At 42.1% G+C, this 19340-nt stretch overlaps 1 protein-coding gene across 5 annotated transcripts; it reads right to left on the reverse strand.

The window, feature by feature from the left end:
* Positions 1-1014: 1014 nt before the first annotated feature.
* LOC139667954 (bMERB domain-containing protein 1-like) lies at positions 1015-19282 on the reverse strand. Of its 5 annotated transcripts, XM_071547415.1 has the most exons (7): positions 12241-12328; positions 8942-8944; positions 7885-8005; positions 5156-5229; positions 2012-2126; positions 1241-1323; positions 1015-1133 (listed from the first exon to the last, which is right to left on the reverse strand). In XM_071547415.1, the coding sequence occupies exons 1-7, from the start codon at positions 12326-12328 to the stop codon at positions 1015-1017; spliced, it is 603 nt and encodes a 200-aa protein (XP_071403516.1). The 5 variants fall into 5 exon arrangements, with proteins under 5 accessions (XP_071403516.1, XP_071403512.1, XP_071403515.1 ...); XM_071547411.1 differs by lacking the exons at positions 8942-8944; positions 12241-12328 and adding an exon at positions 18827-19282; XM_071547414.1 differs by lacking the exon at positions 8942-8944.
* Between the last annotated feature and the right edge of the window lie 58 nt (positions 19283-19340).

Raw genomic sequence — 19340 nt, forward strand, 5'->3', positions numbered from 1 at the left:
GAAACCTAAAGAACAAAACAACCGCATTATATTTGGTAATGTGATTAAAGGAAATGTCTGCATATACATGTGAAATGAGCAGAGCCCCGGACTGAACATGAGCTTTCAATGACCACCAGACATTTTATTTAGACTGTCAGTACTTCATATCAGGAACAGCAGCTCTACACGTTTGTGTAGAATTAAACTGCCGTTCAAGCCAAAGCACAACAAAAATATTGTTCACCTCCAGTAACAAACATCCACAGGCTGGCACATATTCAGCATTTATACCCCTGTCTCCAATAGTATCAGCAGCCATGTTGTTTTATCTGAACCAGATAACAATAATAAAAAAGCAGACTTGTGGGTCTGCTGAAACTGATGGGAGGCAGACTGCAAAGAGGTTTAACAGGTTGGTGTTAAAGGGCTGCAATGGAAGCATAAATACCTGTTGTCAAACATGACGGAACAACAGAAGACGTTCTTTCCTAGTGGACAGAGAACCCTGGAATTTGTAGTTCATTTTGGGGACATTGTGCTTGTAGTTCTGCAAATACTTGATGATCATGGACCATACTGTCATCTTAACAGGGAATGTTACATGAAGGAATGACCTGATCTGTTTCTGAATGAACAGATCTATCAATGTTATCTGATTTTTTTTCTTACTCTCACATAGGCTATTATCTCTCATATCCACTCTATATATTCCATTTGAGCGGCCTCTTTATTTCTTCTGTACATTTGTTCAGCAATCTCCCCTTACAGAAGTTTTCCCATGAGTGCTGACTAGGGATCAGTTTCCACACCGCCCGGCCGAAGCCTTATTCGTGGTTAAATTACCAATGTGACTCCTGATCAGTGTCAAGGGGAAACTCTCCTAGCTTCGGGGGGCCAGGGTTCTCTGGGTCACAGGAGGTGATGTAAAAGTCAGCAGAGCATGTTGTGATGTGAGAGTGTGTAATGGTTTTTTTTTTTTTTTTTTCTGAGACGGGGGGGACAGGAGCGGGGTCACACAGAGGTCTCTGTTGGTTACATGACAGCGCACTGGGTGGCTCCGCAGCAGTCTTTAATGATGGCCACTCCTGACTTGGTGATGGACGGCTTGTTGGGCGGCGGCTCTGGGATTTGTCTCTTGGGCTTTGGAGGATCTTGAAATAGAGAAGCGGGGGAGTAAAGAGAGAGATTATCACACTGTGGAAATGGATGTGCATGATACACCTGTGTGTCTGTGTTTTTATAAGCCGCAGCGTCTCACGTTGCGTGACTTTGATCTTCTTCTCCAGAGGCAACAGCTTCAGCCTGAGGAATTCAGCCATCTCCTTATCCTCCTCCTGCTCCCTGGGTCAGGATACAGCCATATCTTAGTCAGTCAGTTGAATACAGTACATATTATGCAAATTGCCTCTATTTAACTGCTTTGAAAGCCTAGCAGTCATAGTATGGCAATATAGCTTCCACAATGTTCTCTAACATCCTAATCTGTTCATATATTATTCTGATTTAAATAACCCACCAAAATAGAATCTCTATAATCTAATTGAGACGGCTCACAAATGCCTCAACACTTACAGTCAGTGATTTAAAAACGACTGTGATTTTATATATCACACCATATCTGCTCTGTAAGTTATTTCTGTGTCACGGACAGAGCGGGGTTATCGCCAGGAACAGAGCAGGAGGAAGTGGAAAATGACAAAGCAGAGCCTCGGCCATCAATCAGCCTCCCACACACAACAGAGAGCAGGCGGCGCTGCCATCAGAGAGCTGGACGATGATGAAGTGACCCAGTCCTCTGCCTCCAGACCCACGTTTACTCAACACATTTACTCTCCTGGTCACTGTTTCTCTGCCAGCCTTCTGTGTGTGCCAAATGAAGAAAACAGTGCGTGAGGAAGTTGTTGCTACCTGTTCCCTGCTCTGTCTCTGTGTAAATAAACCGGCGCTGATCTCCACTTTAAACTCCCAAATACTTTGAGCCCTGTGCCGGATATTAATAACTGTCCCTGATATATTAGCGCAGCTCTACCTTAATCTCTCCACCTCGGCATCGTCCACCAGGAAATCCCTCTTCTGCACCAGCTTGTGGATCTTCAAGATCAGCTCCTCTTCTCGCTGCCTGTGCTTCTTGGTCTTATCTTTCTCTGAGGGAAAGAAAGGAGGAAGGAAGGAAGGAAGGAAACAAAGAAAGAAATGGATGGAGTGAGAAACCGGGGGGGACATTAGCCTTAATATTTTATTTATTCCCATGAAATATCTGCAATACACCAATGCAAGCACCACGCATTTAATTACTGACCTTAACAGCCAAACCAACCTTACAGCAATGTCAGCTGGTTTCTAAATACTGACTCACATCACAAACAAGATCTTAAATACTTTCCTCATGTATAATTTATAACAAGTAAGCTACTGACTTAATTATGCAAATGCTAGTGAGTTCTGTTTTTTTTTTGTTTTTTTTGTTCTGTTAGTCTGAGGAATTTACATTCACAGTCATAGATCCAGGAACTCAATATCCATCGCAATTGGACGGGCTTTGTCTTACTCTCCTAACCTTCACGCTCCAACGCACAGAAAAAGACACACAAACAGACTAGCCAGAGTGCATGCACACACACACACACACACACACAGCTCCAGAGGTAGGTTGCGGTGTGTTTGACACCAGCGGCAGCTCTGCCAGGTGGGAAAGGCTTGCGAAGGAGTGCAACATCAGCTCTTTATCCCAGCCGGAAATAAAGTGGAGCCGTGGCGCTCTCCCCCGGGGGCAGGACACACTGAGGGACGCAGGGCCTCGCACGCATAAATTGTAATGTCACAGGAGCTGGGGAAGGCAGCAGGGTCTGTTTGTCACATGACTCTCACTGTGCTGTAGTGAAATAATGGGCTGGCAGGACCCCTAACCGCTGCATTCATATGTAGAAGGCCTGTATGTGGCTCATGGGGATGTTGCTGTCGACGTGCGGCAATTCTGTATAACAGTGTGTTTAGTTTGCATGAGCAGTAGTGCCAAATATAAGTGGCAGGGAGGCCAAGTGGTTAAAAAAACCACACAGGTCACAGGTTCATCTCCCAAACAGCCGTGTCTCCTGTCTCTGTGTCCTTGAACAAGACACTCAATCCCTTCCTGCTCACTGTAGTGTTGATGTAAATACACATAGGTGTGTTTACTTTCCTGCTAGGGCTGGGTGATACTGATAAAATCAAATATCACAATATTTTACACCGAATACCTCGATATGGATAATGTGACGATATTTTGGGGATGAGTATTTGTGCTTTCATAAGATACTTACACACAGGAAAATTTTGAAAATGAGTAATGATCATTCAGAATCAGTAATGTGTAATCAGTAATGAGTAATCTCAGCCTGAACAAGCTAATAAGTTCAGAAAATTGTTTCACTTTACTGTAATGCAGCTTTTAAGACCAGGAAGAAGTAAGTTATTTCACAATATTACCATAACCAAAATCCCATACGATATCCAGAAACAAGAGGAGAGAGCACATTAGTCCAGTTTTAGCTGCTCTACACTGGCTTCCTGTAACATTTAGAATTGATTATAAGGTCCTCCTCCTTATATACAAAGCCCTTAATGGGCTAGGACCAAGCTACATTGCTAACTCCCTTGTTCACTACTTGTCTTCAGGAACACTGCGATCATCAGCTGCTGGTTTATTGGAGGTTCCCAGCAACAGACGAAAGAAAATCGGGGATGCAGCCTTTGTCAATTATGCCCCAAAGCTCTGGAACACACTGCCTATAGATATCAGGGAAGCCAGCTCGCTAAATATTTTTAAAAGAAAGCTAAAAACGTATCTCTTCACTTTAGCCTTTAACTAGCTATGACTTTCCTGATACAGGCCTGAAACTTTTTTTTGCACTTTGCTTCGCACTTATGCACTGCTGCACTTCTTTTAAAATGTTGTATTTTACTTGATTTTATGTATTCTATGTACTCTATTCTTTATTTTTATTATTATTATTCAGTGGAGTTTATTTTCCATCTTATGTTATGCATTCCTCATTTTTATTTTATTTTTACTATTATTATCAAGTGGGTTTTATTCTCCATCTTATTTTACATTAATTATGGCATTCTATCCCTGTTTTTTATGCTCATTCTATGTCTATTTTCATGTGAAGATGCATTCTATGTATTCTATTCTCATCTTTATCTTATTTTCACTATTATTATCATGTTTTATGTGAAGCACTTGGTGCATGTAATTTCTTTGTTGTAAAGCACTTTGAGCTGCATTTCTTGTATGAAAGATGCTATACAAATAAAGTTTATTATCATTATTATTATTATTATCTAGTCTCATATCACAACATCAATATTATACAATATATCGCCCAGCCCTACTTCCCACTGCATTGTATTTTGCATAACTGGGTGTATACACTGATTCAGGTAAGTGTCGTATCTACAGTATATGATGCATCTGATGTCAACAGAACCATCCAATTTGTTGTTCTAGTTGCTTTTACACGTAAGCACATTTTCACTGAATTTCATATTGTGCCAGCTGCGGCGACAGTCAGCAGCAGTGGAACCGGCCGTGGAATGATTCCCATATTTGACTCTGTCGCCTGTGTCAGCACTCACCACAAATAGACCCCGAGCCATTTAGACAGAGGAAATGAACAGAGTTTACTGAAACTCATTTTGGCCACAGTGCCTGGGAAGGCTCCCTTGGCCCATATTGCCATCGCAGCTGTTTGTGTGTGTGTGTGTGTGTGTTTGTGTGTGTGTTTGTGTGTGTGTGTGTGTGTGTGTGTGTTTGTGTGTGTGTTTGTGTGTGTGTATCACTACCTGAGAAGAATGATGCCTCTCCCTCATAACTCTAGCACGTCCCTGGGACTTACGATCAATCCCGTGTACTTTAGCGTGACGAGCCTTCCTACAAATCACCGTGATGCCGGCTGAGGTTATTATGGGATTCTGGTGAGCTGCATACAGAAGCAGTTTCTGCCATAAACTCTATATTTTGTTGAATCCACACCGGGCCGCGGACAGTTTAGCAAGACTGTAAACAGAGGATCAATTCTGACTGGTTTGTTTCCTGAAGGGTGGACAGTTGGTTTTCTTGATTTTGTTTGTTTGGGAGGCAGAGGAGGGAGGCAAAAAAAATTGGTGTGTGTGTGTTTGTGTGTATTTGTACCTGGTACTGTGACAATCTGTCTCAGATCCTGCTTTAGACTCATGATGTCTTTGCAGAGCTGAATGTCATCCATCCTAAAAAAAAAAGGAAAAAAAAAAGAATGAATCACTGCCTTTCATTAGATCAAAGAACAACATACTGTATATTATTAGCTGGTTCCATTTTGGATAACCTCATCTGATTGCAATGATGTTAAGCAATGATGTACAGTATATTGTAGTGAACACTTAAAGAAACGCAAATATAATTGGAAAAAAAAACTATGGGAATGATTTATATGAATGTAAATATAAAATGTATCTGTCAAGAAGCCCACCTTTTATATTTACTCTGTATTTGTATAGCTATATCAATAGATTATCTTCTGGGTTTTTTTACTACAAGAGAGTGTTGCACCTTTCTCTCTCAGCGTGCTATTTTGGATTTCAGGTCGCACCTCTCCTTTTTGTTTTGTTTTTTTTGTTGCTTGAGCATGGATTTCTTTTTCAACAACAAAAATTGCATCTCAGTGAAATCACTCTGTACAAACTCAACAACGCTGCACCTTTCCAAAAGGGCAGAGAGGGAATTTGTTTAATTTGAGCATGAGCCTCAGGACATACATACGATGTCCTCCTACACTTCTAATTATGAGAGCAAACAACAAAAGAGAAAAGTGAATAGGAAAACCCAGTCCTTGTGTAGCACCACACGCTGTATAAATCAGTCCACTCTGCTCTGGCTGCAGCCTGCGGACCCGAGGACTCGCCCCACGGGTCTCCTCACACACTCCCCCTCTGTCGTCTCTCCAAGCTTCCCACTCCTCCCCTCTTCCTCTCCGCAGAGCGGTGACAGCTACCAGGGATTTAATTCTCCCTGTGATAAATCAGACCGATGACTCATCCACAGCTCCCTTCCTCCTCCCTCTCCTCCTCCTCCCCTCTCTCTGCCTTCATCTCTCGTCTCCTCCTAGATCCCTGTCGCTCCTTTTTTACACTTCCCTCCTTCTGCTTTCTTTCCTCACTCGCTCAGCACGCCTCTCACCATCTTGCTGACCCCTCCCTTCAGCTTCTCTCTCTCTCTCTGTCTCTGTCTCTCTACCTCTCTCTCTCTCGCTCTGCCTTGTGTTCACCAACTCCCTCAATCCCAACTGTGGCTTCCAGCAGCTTCTGCACTCTGACACTCCATCTGCTAGTGTGTGTATGTGTGTGTGTGCATGATTGCGTAATTGTGTGTCTGTGGTTATGGCTCCATATATGTGTGTGTGTGTGTGTGTGTGTGTGTGCCACTCTGAGTCACACAGAGCCTGACAACACGGAGACGTAGGTAACAGGCAGTGTGGCAGGCTAATGAAGCCGTTCAAGTGGATGTGTGAACTGACACTTTAACTGACATCTCTCTACACACATCACTGATCTCTCTCAAACGTCACATATCTGTCACCTCATCCGTCACACTGCAACTGGCCACACTAAAACGTTAAAGGATAAGGCTGGCGTTTTTTAATGCATTGCTTACCGTCAACAAATCCTATGAAAATAACAAAATCAACAATGTGTTTGCTCTACTCCCGTTACTTTCTGACTTCCCACGTACCGTTTTTAGCCGTCAACCTGGAAGTAATTGGCTCCAATTGTAAGCTAAAAACCTTGAAATACAGCTCACAAAGACATACTTTCAATTTTCGTTAACTGTTACCACGAAAAGTCAGGCTGTTGTAGTTATTACCAAATCAAATTCAAATGGGAACAAATTCTTCATTACGCCAGGGACTATTTTCGGTGCTACGGAACTACTTTCCTGAGATCGCAAAGTGTTTACAGCCGGCTTATTAAGTTGTTTGAGGAAAAAGTAGGCTGGCCCGGTGCATCGCGATGATGAAATATGCTGCCCAGAGCAACAGCATGGCTCTTTGATGTGTTTTTAATCGTTTTTTTAATACAATGGAGTTCTATGGCTGCTGGGACATGGCTTCATTGGGCACCGGCTACATGGACGAGACTTGTTTGCAAAACAAAATCATTGCTGATTTTGTTATTTTCATAGGATTTGTTGATGGTAAGCAATGCATTAAAAAACACCAGCCTTATCCTTTAAGTGCTGCTATAGTACAATTACCCAATATTTAACTCAATATTGGTTTGATCAGTTAAGCAACACACATGTTGTCGGGCTGCGCAAAAAACCCAGACACAACATTCACCTCATCACCAGATTTCTTCTGATCCTACAACAAAGCCAGTAAGGGTTTAGAACAGACGGAGGGAAATGAACCTCCTCCCGAACATTGATCCATAATCCTCGGAGCTATGTTGATGAGGAGCAAACGAGTTCATCACGGTGGCTCATTCAACTACGATTGGCATGTTCAGCCCTCTGAATAATCAATGGACAAATGGCCAGCTTCCCTGAGCGGCCTACAACGGAAACTGTATAGTAAAAGAGTCTTAAAACAGTGGCATCTTGGAACCTGAAGCTTGCTAACTTCAGGAGATAACACTGGAGCTTGAGGCTGGAAACATCAATAGACACATTTTGAGGTGAATCATTTGCAATACGTCATGAAAGTGTCAAGTGTCACCTAATCATCAAGGACAGCAAAAGGGATTTTTATAGCACCAGGAGGATCAACTCTGTCATGCTTTATAGATGCTTTAGTGTATGTTATGGAGTGTGATCAGTGGAGTGTATAGCGTTTTAAAGGCCAACAAAAAGATAACAAGTGACAATTCAACAGTCAGTCCACTCACATGAAGCGCAGCTCGGACTCCCGGCGCACCAGGACCTCTCTCAGGCGCTGGATACGAGTCATCTCCACCTCGATCTCATCCGGAGACATGGTGCTCTCTGCCATGGACACGTCCGAATGACCTGAGCGGCAGGAGGGAAGAAGGGAGACGGGTGAAAAACAGAGTACAGAGAAAGACGAGGAAAGGAAGGATAGGAAAGATAGGAGAGAGACAGGAGAGATCAATCGAAAGAGCAGAAGGGGCGAACAAGAGAACGAAATAATCTCTAACATCCCAGAGAGATTTTTATTCCAATACTACAGCAACTTTGCCTTTTTCATGTTGAAGAACCCCACTTGTTGCTCCCACGATGAAGCCAGACACTACAAATATCTCAGCATATCAATATCCTCCCTTTGACGCCCCAGCAAAACAAGATGAACAACACAGGAGAGTCTTTTACGAAGACAGCACTGCTTCAGTCCTGTCTGTTATTTCATTCTCTTTATCTTGGACACTGCTCACTGAACTCAACACAATGGCCAAATTACAAACCTAACGCTCCAGTAAGTCCAGAGGTACGACACCCATACCTAATTTGTAATTCATTCTCATTCGATTTCATGTGACAATTATATCCAAGGGTGCTTGTGAGAAGTTTTTCATCGTCAAAACTTACTCATATGGTGAGTCCGTTTCTTGGCAAACGCGTTTCTCGCCTCATCTCCTCATGAGGAGTCATCTTACAGCCACTGCAGCCAAGAACCAAATGTGTGGGGAGAAAGAGGCGTGCGTAATTAAAAGAGGCGGCTTGAAGTTCTGAGATTCTGACACTTTGATCCACTCAGGCACAAATGACTACTGTCCATTTTTTTTGTGGACACTTTGGTCTTAGAATATGTCTCAGTAAGCTAAAACAATGCCAAAACACTCTGTTGTGTGCCATGAGGATAACCAGGAGTAAAACAATTCAGCCAACTGAGTCACACTGTTTTAGGCTGAAGGCTTTTGATGGCAGCAAGACAGGTCTGATGATATTAAAGACAGCAGATACCTGATCCTGACACAGATCAATGACCTGCTGTCGCTTCTCGCTGATTGGGCTAATCCTCCTTGCACCGAGGCCAGTGACCTCACAACCCCCCTCGGCCAATAGCAGGCAGAGAGCGGACACCCTGCTCCCAGTAAACACTAACACTGACCAAATGCTGTTTGCACGGATCAATACTCTGACCACTGCAAACACTGAGGCATTTCAAATGGTGACCAACCCCTGATGACACCAGAGTCTTGCAGCATGTCTACAGTGTTATGAGTGCTGATGACAAGGCTGATCACATATATGGATCGGGCTGCATTTTTATGGCTGAAATGATAAGCCCAATTATTGTGATCATGATTATTAGTCTCATTGATTTGAAGAACAGAATTATTTTACTGCACTTTTTACAACATCTTGACTATTTCCAACTACAGTGGGTATTCTAAGTGAAGTGGTTTTCTATTGCCAATACAAAAATATTCCACGATTTTTAATGTTAAAAGCTAAAATCATGATATCGGATAATTGTCATTGTCGGTAAGTTATCCCCCTCTCTGTCTCTCCCAATCTTTGCTGTCTCTCTCCAGTGCAAACTATCAAATAAAAGGAAAAATGCCCCAAAAATAATCTTTAGAAAAAAATTGTGTAGTACTACATGTGGAATAATATCCTATATTCTACGATATGTATCTATTTCAAGAGAAGCCAAGGGTCAAACTTCACTTCATACCCCTGACATCCTGTATTGTGAACAGCATCTTCCCCCTGCCGCTCTGTGCAGCGCATTAATATTTTACAGCCAAGTGTACCACAGGGAGACAGCAGGAGCAAAAACAAACTCCCAGCAGACACACAGCATCCTGTAAAAACCTTACATCTTAAATGTTTTGGGTCTTTTCTCACTGTAATTGACAGCTGAGAATATGAGAATATTTCATAAACCTGGGAACAAACCAAATTATTTGACTAAAATGTCAAACTGATTAACCTTCAATGGAAGAATCAAACAGATTTTTTTCAGCTCCTAAAAAGTTAACATTTTGGAGATGCAACATTTTGTCTGACAATAGAGAGGAACTGACAGGCCTTTATACACCTATGTAAAAGAGTTATTTCATACTCGCCAAACTACACTACCAAACGGATGAGTGGCACATGATATTTATCTACAGTGTCTGAAATAATGTCTTGTAACTCATTAGAGCACTGAATCAGGCCTTCGTCCTTCTCCAGTGACAGGAGCTGCAGTCTGTGTTTGTGCTTCTTTCGTGGACGCTTGCTGAGAATGGAGCTGACTCACCATGGCACACAGAAGCCTTTGCAGGCTGGCCTGAGTTTGTTTGTGCCTCTCTGATACTGAATCATCATCCAGAGTGTCTGTTGACAACAGACGTCGAAGCAAAATAAAAGTTGCATTTTGCCCAGGCGTTGCAGCTGCAGCACGATATGAGAAACAGCAGGAGCAGAGGTCAGTAACACGGTGTGATAAATGTGTCTCTCTTTCCCTCTCTCTCTGTTTCTTGCTCTCTCTGTTCATATATTTCTCCCTCACACACACAACCATGTGCTGACCATCAATAAGACCGAGCTGCAGTAAGTCCTGACCGGCCCATTAAAGTGGCAGAGGGCCAGCTCAATAACATCTACACAGAGACAGAGCTCCTAAACTGTCAAAAGCCCTCTCTCCTCTGAGGAAGCTATTTTAACTCGCATACAATCAGCATCAGCAAGTATACAGGGCATGAAAGGGATAAATTACTCCTGATTAAAAGCTGCCCGTTCACCATAGGGACAGATTGACTAATGTGAAGTTCACACCGTCCAAGTTTCAACCAACATTTCAACACAAGCAGCATGCAGAACTCTTCCTCATCGGTGTCTCTCGCATCACTGGCAGATGTAAACCAGACACCCACGCTAATGAATCAAATTGAATTACCACAGCTGCATTAAAACAAACCGCCTCATCAATACACTTCAGCATTATTGGTTAATCACTGATAAACACAGCCTACTAAGAGCCTGGATGGTGCATGGTGCATTGGCCACAGAGGCTGGGCATTAAGGGAAATGACAGCATCTGCACAACATCAGATTCAGAAGCTGCGCTGCATCGATGTACACACAGCTGGTGCTGCTGCTGGACTGCATCCCAAAAACAGATGGTGAACACAACAGAAACTGCAAGGTAAACACCTTTGATATTTGCCTTAGTATTAGAAATAAGAGGAAATGAGCTTGGGGGGGTTTCTCTCTCCCTCTCCCTCTCTCTCTTTCTGTGTGTGTGTGTTTGTGTTTGTGCTTGTGAGCTGTTCAGTGGAGGAAAATGGGGACACTGTGAATGTGTGTGTTTGTGGGAGACTGAGAGAGAGAGGGGGAGAGAGAAAGGGGGGGGGAGAGGGAGAGAGATGACTGGTTCTGTTTCTAAAAATATCCACTGAATTTTTTTTCTACTCAGAGTTGAATTAATCTCTGAGTTTCTTCCCACTCTGCTCCAATCTACTGAGTTCACTTCAGTGGAATCAACTCAGACACATTTGAAAGAATATTTCACTTTCTTAGTTGCATCAATACAGTATTTATCCCCCTTTCTCACTTGTCATATATGGCTTATCATGATTCATATCAGTATTCAAAGTGATCCTCCAATTCAGTTACAAAAAGTGAGGAATACTGTCTGAAAATCTATAAAAACCTTCCTTTAAACTGTCTTATATACACTAAAGCTTTAGTTATTCACCATTTACTTACTGTAAGGCAATTTGCCATATACGCTCATATTTGATTTGCCTTTGAGTGTTGATCAGAGCGCAGCCCTGCAGTTTGCTGTCAGTGTATTGACTCAAAGCACAGCTGGTAGACTTCTCCAGCTCCATCGCTCTGCATCGGCTCCGGTTGGGATGCAGATTAACACACTGGATCAAAGCACCAGACAGACAAGTTTGAAAATGCATTAAGCTTGCATGCTGTAGTCAGTGCGTTCAGACCGGGGAGCATTCAAGGCGCCTTCCCTTCGCTAAAATCCATTCAGAAACCACACAGCACCCGCGATCATCTACTTCCATAGCTCAGACAACAAATACTGCTCTGATAGGCTATTTTACTGAGTAAAATAGATATTAATTTTAACGGTGGGGAAATAATAGGCCTTTTAGCACCGATAACAGTGATCCAGCCTTTACCGCTTTCTGAAACATATGCATCAGCCGTAAAGCAAACTGATCGCTGTGGGTTTCCTTTTAAAGTGAAGCATATCCCGAAAAGACCACGATACCAACGGCTCATTTTCGGTCTAATGGTCAATAATGCATCATATTATCATGCATGACGCTCACCTTTGTCTGTTGTCCATGCCGTTTCTGACACGGCGCCGTAGCTCCTGAGCGCGCGCTCCGTGTCCGAAATCGATTTCTTCAGTTCCATCGCAGGAGTAAAAAAAAATTGTACCAAACCGAGATAAGAGGAGGCCCGGTCTTCTTCCGCGACTGTAAGCGTGTGCGGTTCCTCTTCGCGTACTTCCAGATGATTCAGTTTCGCCCGGTGACAAGGCTCCAGCGACCCGAGACGTTGAGCATCTTTATTCAAGCTTTCAAATCCCTCGACGTGGTGGTGGAGGAGAGAAGGATGCAGGGAGCATGCGCAGTGAGCACGGGGAGATTGTGAAAACTGGAGACACCCACTGGCACCGAGACAACATCGAATAAAACAATAGGCCAGCCACAGCAGCCTTGGAGTGTGAGGCTTTGGAAGAATTATTTTTGAGTTTATATCTGAAAGTTCTGCCTATAGCCTATACAGTTCAAGTAGGCTATTTCTTAGACTCATTTTATGAAAACATAGCAGGGAGGCTTTAGGTGTTTTTAGCATTGTCTCTGAAGTGTCTCTATGTGGCAGGCAGCTGTCAGGGGTAAGTGACAGGTGTTCCCACTCTGAGTGTCCGGTTGCATAAGGCTTATAAGAGCAATGGAATCTGTTGGGATAGCCTGTTACTAATTTAGACACAACTTTATTAATAGCTGCCTACAGGTTCATTCTTGAAGTGATAGAGATAAAGAGGGGGAGAGAGGGATGGAGAGAGAGAGAGAGAGAGAGAGAGATAGAGAGATAGAGAGATATGCCATAGTGGGGTGACCTATAGGGAAAACACTGACTGGAATACACAGCAGGCTACAGAAATAGGCCGACACCAGGCAGGCCTTTCTGCCCAGGGAGTACAAGCTGTGCTCACTGAGTTCCCAAGAGATGGGGGCAGAGCCGCATTTCCAATTACACTGTGAGTAATACACAGAGGCAAGTGAAACTCGTGCAAAAAATACACCCAAGATTCAACAACTTTGAGCAGAAAAAAATGTGCGTTTCTGGCAGCACATACAGCAAGTTATCATGATGTGAGTATCAACTGTGGACCATAGAAAGAAAAATCAATAATAAAACGAGACAATTATGTTGTAGCCTCTATTATTGAACACCGGTTGCAAATTTTCAACCAAAATTCAATAAATAGATGTTGTCCTTTTGTATTAATAACACTTACCATTAAAGATCTGTTGTTATAGCTGTTATAGCTGCTTGCTTTGGCAGTGTAACAAATGTAAGAATTATAATGCAAGAAAAACTCTTTATTTTGAATCGAGGGAGAGGGAGAAACAGACAGTGAGAGAACATAAACTAACCAGTAAACAGTCACACTGAGCCAATGGAATATTTTCAATTTATTCAACAATAAATATAATTTACCTCAACCATGGTTAGAACAGTAGTGCAAAAACTGTGATACAATCTTTTTTTTTTTCATACAACAACTGGTGCAGAACACTTAATATCAAAACTGGTTTAAAACTGGTTAATCAAGACAGAAATTTCAGGTCGTACCCAAGTAGAACATTAACCATGAGTTAGTTATTTTATATTATCCATTCTTTAGCTCATATCCAGTGTAATGCAGATATGAACTAAATGAAACATTCATTGATTTGACCTTTTATTTCCAGTGAAGTACATCAGCATGTCAAGTTATGGCAGCATGGTCTGAAGTTTCTGGTATATATTCAGACACGCTATACATTAGGCCACAAATAATCAGGTATTGGTCTGAAAGAACAATCATACTATTACTACACTGATATTTGCTATTATTCTTAGTAGATATAAGTATACTAAAAGATACAATTACAAAAATTGAGATGAGATCTGTCTGTCTTGTACCAAATTCAAACATTATAATATCATTATAAAATGCTGGCATATTCACAGCATACATTCAATTCAATGAGACATAAAACAAAATAAAAACACCTACATTTTCTTTAGCATTGTCCTCAATGTGTAATCCCAAACTGTATCTTGGACTAAGCCACATCAGAAAGGGCTTGATCAGAAACCAATAAAAGAGTGATGTCACGTCTGTCTGTGACACTGCGAATTTCAGGGTTAAATTCCCCAAAAGTTGAATGTCAACTTTGAAATATGTTGTTTTCTTCTATGCCGTAGAAGGTTCAGCCCCTAACCCTAACCCTAAAAACACACACTGCTGTCTAACATCACCAGAAACCAGAGAGAAGAGTTTGTCCCAACCCCTAATCTGTGCTGACACATCAGTACAGAGGCAGAATGACTTCTAGCTTTGGGAGAGAGATGTTGGTGTTCACAAATCCTTTACTCGGAGTAACAGTCAGTTCTTGAGCTGAGCTGTGTTCCCTTTTTAAATGGAGAAATGCTTGGCGGAGTGATCTGGAATGAATTTTGAAGAATCGCTGTAGGCAAGGTCACATTAGCATATACTGTATCTTTCAAGTTACGGCTTGAGTCTCTGAAAACTGAACCTAGAACATCTTCACTAAGAGGTAAAATTTAAAAATAAAGAATGGCATAACCTCTGATGTGACATGTCACGGAAAAATGGCAAATGGTGGAATGTGAAACAGAGAGAGAGGCAGGGACAGAGAGAGAGATAGAAGAGAGAGCGGGAGAGACTTCCACAGTATCACATTAGCATAAAAGACAACTAGAGGCAACATTTCCCTGTTCAAGTAAATGGATATTTGAAACAACTTTCAACAGTCATCATTAAATGAACTAAACGTAATCTTCAGCAGTATCTTATTATTGCAATATTGATATGTGAAGGATGAGATAAGCGTTAACATATGAGAAATAGATATGTTTATAGTTCATAGAGTGAATGTTCCAGAAACTGATCTGGAGTTAATGTTCCTTTATCGTTTGTGCTGCTTTGTCCTCACTTGGTGCACTGTCAGTAAACCCATACTGTCCCTCCTGTTTGCTTTGCTCAGTGTGCCATGTGCTGACAGTTTCCTTGTTTGATGTCATTACCATGGTCATACTAATCCGTCGGTAAAGTGCCTAAACATCTGGTGCGTTTGTAATTGCCGCTTCCTCTGCCAGAGCGTAAACTGGAACCAAACCGGAAAATTCCTAGAATTTTTGTTCCTGTGTTCAGAGATCAGCCTCCGTCTCGCAGTCGCAGAGCACGATCTGAGCGGAGGAACAGGATCCGAATGTTCAAATGTGTAAAATTTAAGCCAGATATTATCAAGAAATAAGGCCGAGCTAGGAGGTTAGCTGCCACTCCACACAGTGGAAATATCTCTTTCTCACGCTACAACTCTTTCCAGTCTTTTCATTTAGATGCAATAATGTCTGCCAATAATTTCACATTTTATTAATCTTCCCATCGTAATAACTACAATCCCAGATTCATAAATCCTCGTAAATCCCTAATATTTTCCAACATGTTCAAATAGAACCAGGTTACTCCAGATTGCAGACACACCTTCACCAGACTTTACCAGAAATACTGCATGGTGCACTATGGGACCGGCTGGATGACATTTTCCCCACAGAGCTGACGTGCTTTATGAACTCTGTATATTAAAATAACATATGTGCAGGCAATTTGGTGCTTGACGCTTTCACCCAAAACACCTTACAGTATCATGGGTGCACACATCTTTAGCACGGGGGACCCAGGTGGAAATTCACCCCCCTAATCCTGGCAGTGTGACACAGACCTGCAGACCGTTGGACTGGGCCATCTCCTGTTTCAGAACAGGAGTTTCCTAATAACATTTTGATCCCCGCCCTTATAACTTTCTCATATTTCAGTTCTGTGTAGGTTTAGACGCTGCCATCCCATCCTCTGGTACCTGTACCTTCTCTTTAGAGTCTGCTGTCTCCTCTGCGGACCCTGTTTTGTCCTCCGTGCCCTCTGTCAGAGGGTCTTTGGGGGGGAACATCCAGGCCAGAGCGGCACCGGCGGTCCCGTCGCCGCTCTGCCGTGAGAAGCAGAGGAAGGTGGCCCAGATGAAGGCACAGCAGCCGGTGAAGGACGTCCGCAGATACAGAGGCACCAAGGCAAAGTTCATAAACTGATGGAGACAGAGAGAGAGAGAGACAACGTTAATGTCTGTGTGTCGGTATATTACTTGGTGCTTGGTATATTACTCGTTTCCACATTCATGAATAATTCTCTGGTATAAGATCTATACAGTAGTTTCTGAAAGTGTCACCCTGATTTGTTGTTCTACAAAATTACTTCAAAATGCATTTCTCTGCAAGTATTTGTGTGAGATGTAATACAATGACTCTATTCTGTCTTAATCTAAAAGAAATTTGAGAATTTATAATGAATTAATAACATTTAAATGACAAAAAAATGCATAAAAGGGTTTCTCGACAGGTTTCTCTTGCAAAATTGGTCATATAGAGAAAAGGCTGACATCAGGTCCCTTTAATAAATGTGACTTTTTGTTTTAATTATAGAAGCCATTCAAATTAGTGCAACAGTGAGGAAATGGGAGAGTTTAATGTGCTTGTTTACCTGCATGAATGGCCAGAACATCAGCCCAGTCTGAAAAGAGAAACAAACAAAATGTACACTGAATATCTGCAGCCATTATGGAGACATATTACACAGTGTTATGTAAGAAAAACCAACAAAGACATAGTTAAAGCCTGTGGCAATGGCAGAAAATAAACTTTACCCTTTAGTTTTAGTGACTGACAGACCAGCGGATCAGATTACATAAGAGAAGACAGTTAGCTAACCTGATCAGTAGAGTCAACAGTAGAGATAATACAATAAATTACAAATGAAGCAATAATAAACTATTGCTAACCTATATGAAATAATGTTATGCATTAACAGAACTGTGAATATACATAAATAGGCAAATACTTGTCTTCAAAACACACTTGTCAACTGCTGTGCACAAAAGTGTAGACTGGAATTTCTCCTCAGTTTTCTTCAGACTTCACAGCTTGAAGGGTGGAGGATCTAATTGTCACGACAGAGCCGTTCTCCCACTTTGAAGAGCAGCCACTGGCCTACTAATGGCTTGTTATGCAATTACTTACACCCATCTGGAATATAGATTTTTTTTTCATGATACTCTATTGATCCTTGAAGGAGAAATTCTCCTCAAGGACCTTTCAGCAGGGCGGATGCTTGCTGTCAGAGGGACGATCTCCCTATAGCTACTCACTATGTCAGCCTGCTGCCCATATGGATACATACAGAAAGGCAAAGGCAAACTTTACTTACATAGCTCATTTCATACACAAGGCAAATTCATTTGTGCTTTGCATAAAACACAAAAAATACAGAATTTGTCTCATAAAATGGCATTAAGAAGAAAGAAACAAAGAAAGAAATGTAAGGATAAAAATCACAGCACTCAACTCATAAAATGACATTAAAAAGAAAAAAGAAAGAAATATAAAATAGGTTAAGTAAGGATAATAATAAAAATAGAAATAAATAAATAAATAATGATAAAATTAATAACACCTTTTCCACTTACACGCAGATGATTTAGTAAAAGGCCACAGAGAAAATTACTGTTTTGAGCCTGCTTTTAAAAGAGAGCAACAGTGTGAGCTGTTCCAGTGACTGGGAGCGTACAAACTAAAAACAGCTTCACCAGATTCTTATATCCAGACTGATCCAGTCAGACGAGACTCAAAACACTCATTAGACCTCACATTAGTCCTGCCTCTCCCTCCTCACCCCTCCCTCCCTCCAGGCATGCAGCAGAGATAGCAGGCTAAGTGTGTGGCGAAATTACTGGAGAGACTTTAACTGTCAACTTACTCTCTGGGAAGTCACATCACATCTGAATCTACATTGTTATAGTGGTGAACACTTGCTGCAGAAGCTGACATGCTGGTGGGGAGATAACGGGAGTTTCTCTCTCTCTGCTCCCACTCACCTTGTATGTATTCAGGAATTTCTCCCTCCAGTCTTCCAGGATGTCCTCTTTGCCCTCCAGGAAGCTAACTCCTGGTTGAAACCAAAGGGAGACAAGTCAGTCTTCATTATTTGAGTGACAGCTGGTGACTTTCTTTGATTTACAATTTCAATGACCACACATTATAGACATTATATTATGTAGTGGCAAACAAAAAGTCGGTAAGAGCTCCAGGTGATCACCATAAGGAAAAAATACCAATAGCTTATAGACAAAAATTTGACTTTCATAAAATCATAAATGTCCTAGTCTATAGGCCTATATCTTTGGCTACATCACTTCTATAATGTTTATTATGTTTAGTATGAATTTAATGGATTTATGTCATGATTTATGTCATTATGTCAGATTTGTCAGCCTAAAAAGGCGGGTAAACTAGACAAATAAAAAGGTGACAGGTTCACCCTCCACTAACCTACATCCCTGATTAAAAACTGGTTTTGCACGTGATTTACGTAGTGTTGAGATCAAATCTGTCCTGGTTCTGCTACGTCTTTCACGTGACCTCTGTTTGACATGGTCGTTTGTCATGAATGAATGGTGTTCGTTACACTACGAGAGGTCACGGGACAGGCTTAAGGTCCGGTTACAAATTCACCGATATCGGATCCGTTCCGCGGTTAACCATTAACTGTCCGGGACACGCACCGACCTGTGTAGAAGACGGAGGTGGCCAAGGGCGCCGCGGTGGTCTGATCCAGGAGCAGTTTCCGCAACACCATCCCGACGGAATTCCCGGGGAACCTCCGCTCCAAGAACCGCATCCAAAAGAAGTTGAAGTTGCCATGGAAACTGAACGCGACGACGGCGACGTTCCGTGTGTGCCTCCAGTCCATTTCCTCTCTATAAGAAAACCACTGGTGAACGAAATCCCCACCGGCGAACAGGCATCCGTACAGTGTCACATTGGTAACCCAGGGAAACCGCCGGACGTGTCTTAGAAACGCCTTTCTCATATTTTGCGGTTACTGTCGCCCAGTGAATGGCGAAGTGAAGATGTGAAGCGGTTAGAAGAGCGTCCTCTGGATCTCCGCGGCATATCAGAGATTGTTCATATTCGTCCAATTTCCCATCCAATAAAGTATATTTGTTAAGCAGATAATTATACAGCAATTCCCAGTTACGATACTTGCTAAGATATGAGCACCGACACCCGGCACAGAGCT

This window comes from Centroberyx affinis, unplaced genomic scaffold (genome assembly GCF_046629955.1).
Source record: "Centroberyx affinis isolate AG114_WGS23_722 - 3 ecotype Tasmania unplaced genomic scaffold, CSIRO-AGI_Caff_v1 ptg005908l_1, whole genome shotgun sequence".
Lineage (NCBI taxonomy): Eukaryota > Metazoa > Chordata > Actinopteri > Beryciformes > Berycidae > Centroberyx > Centroberyx affinis.

Coding starts and splice junctions, on each gene's coding strand:
- LOC139667954 (XM_071547411.1), bottom strand. CDS start 19,130: ATGAGAAAGGCGTTTCTAAGACACGTCCGGCGGTTTCCCTGGGTTACC. Junction 5,230..7,884: donor GAGTCCGAGCTGCGCTTCAT/GTGAGTGGACTG, acceptor TTTTTTTTTTAG/GATGGATGACATTCAGCTCT. Junction 1,134..1,240: donor GAAGATCAAAGTCACGCAAC/GTGAGACGCTGC, acceptor CTCTATTTCAAG/ATCCTCCAAAGCCCAAGAGA.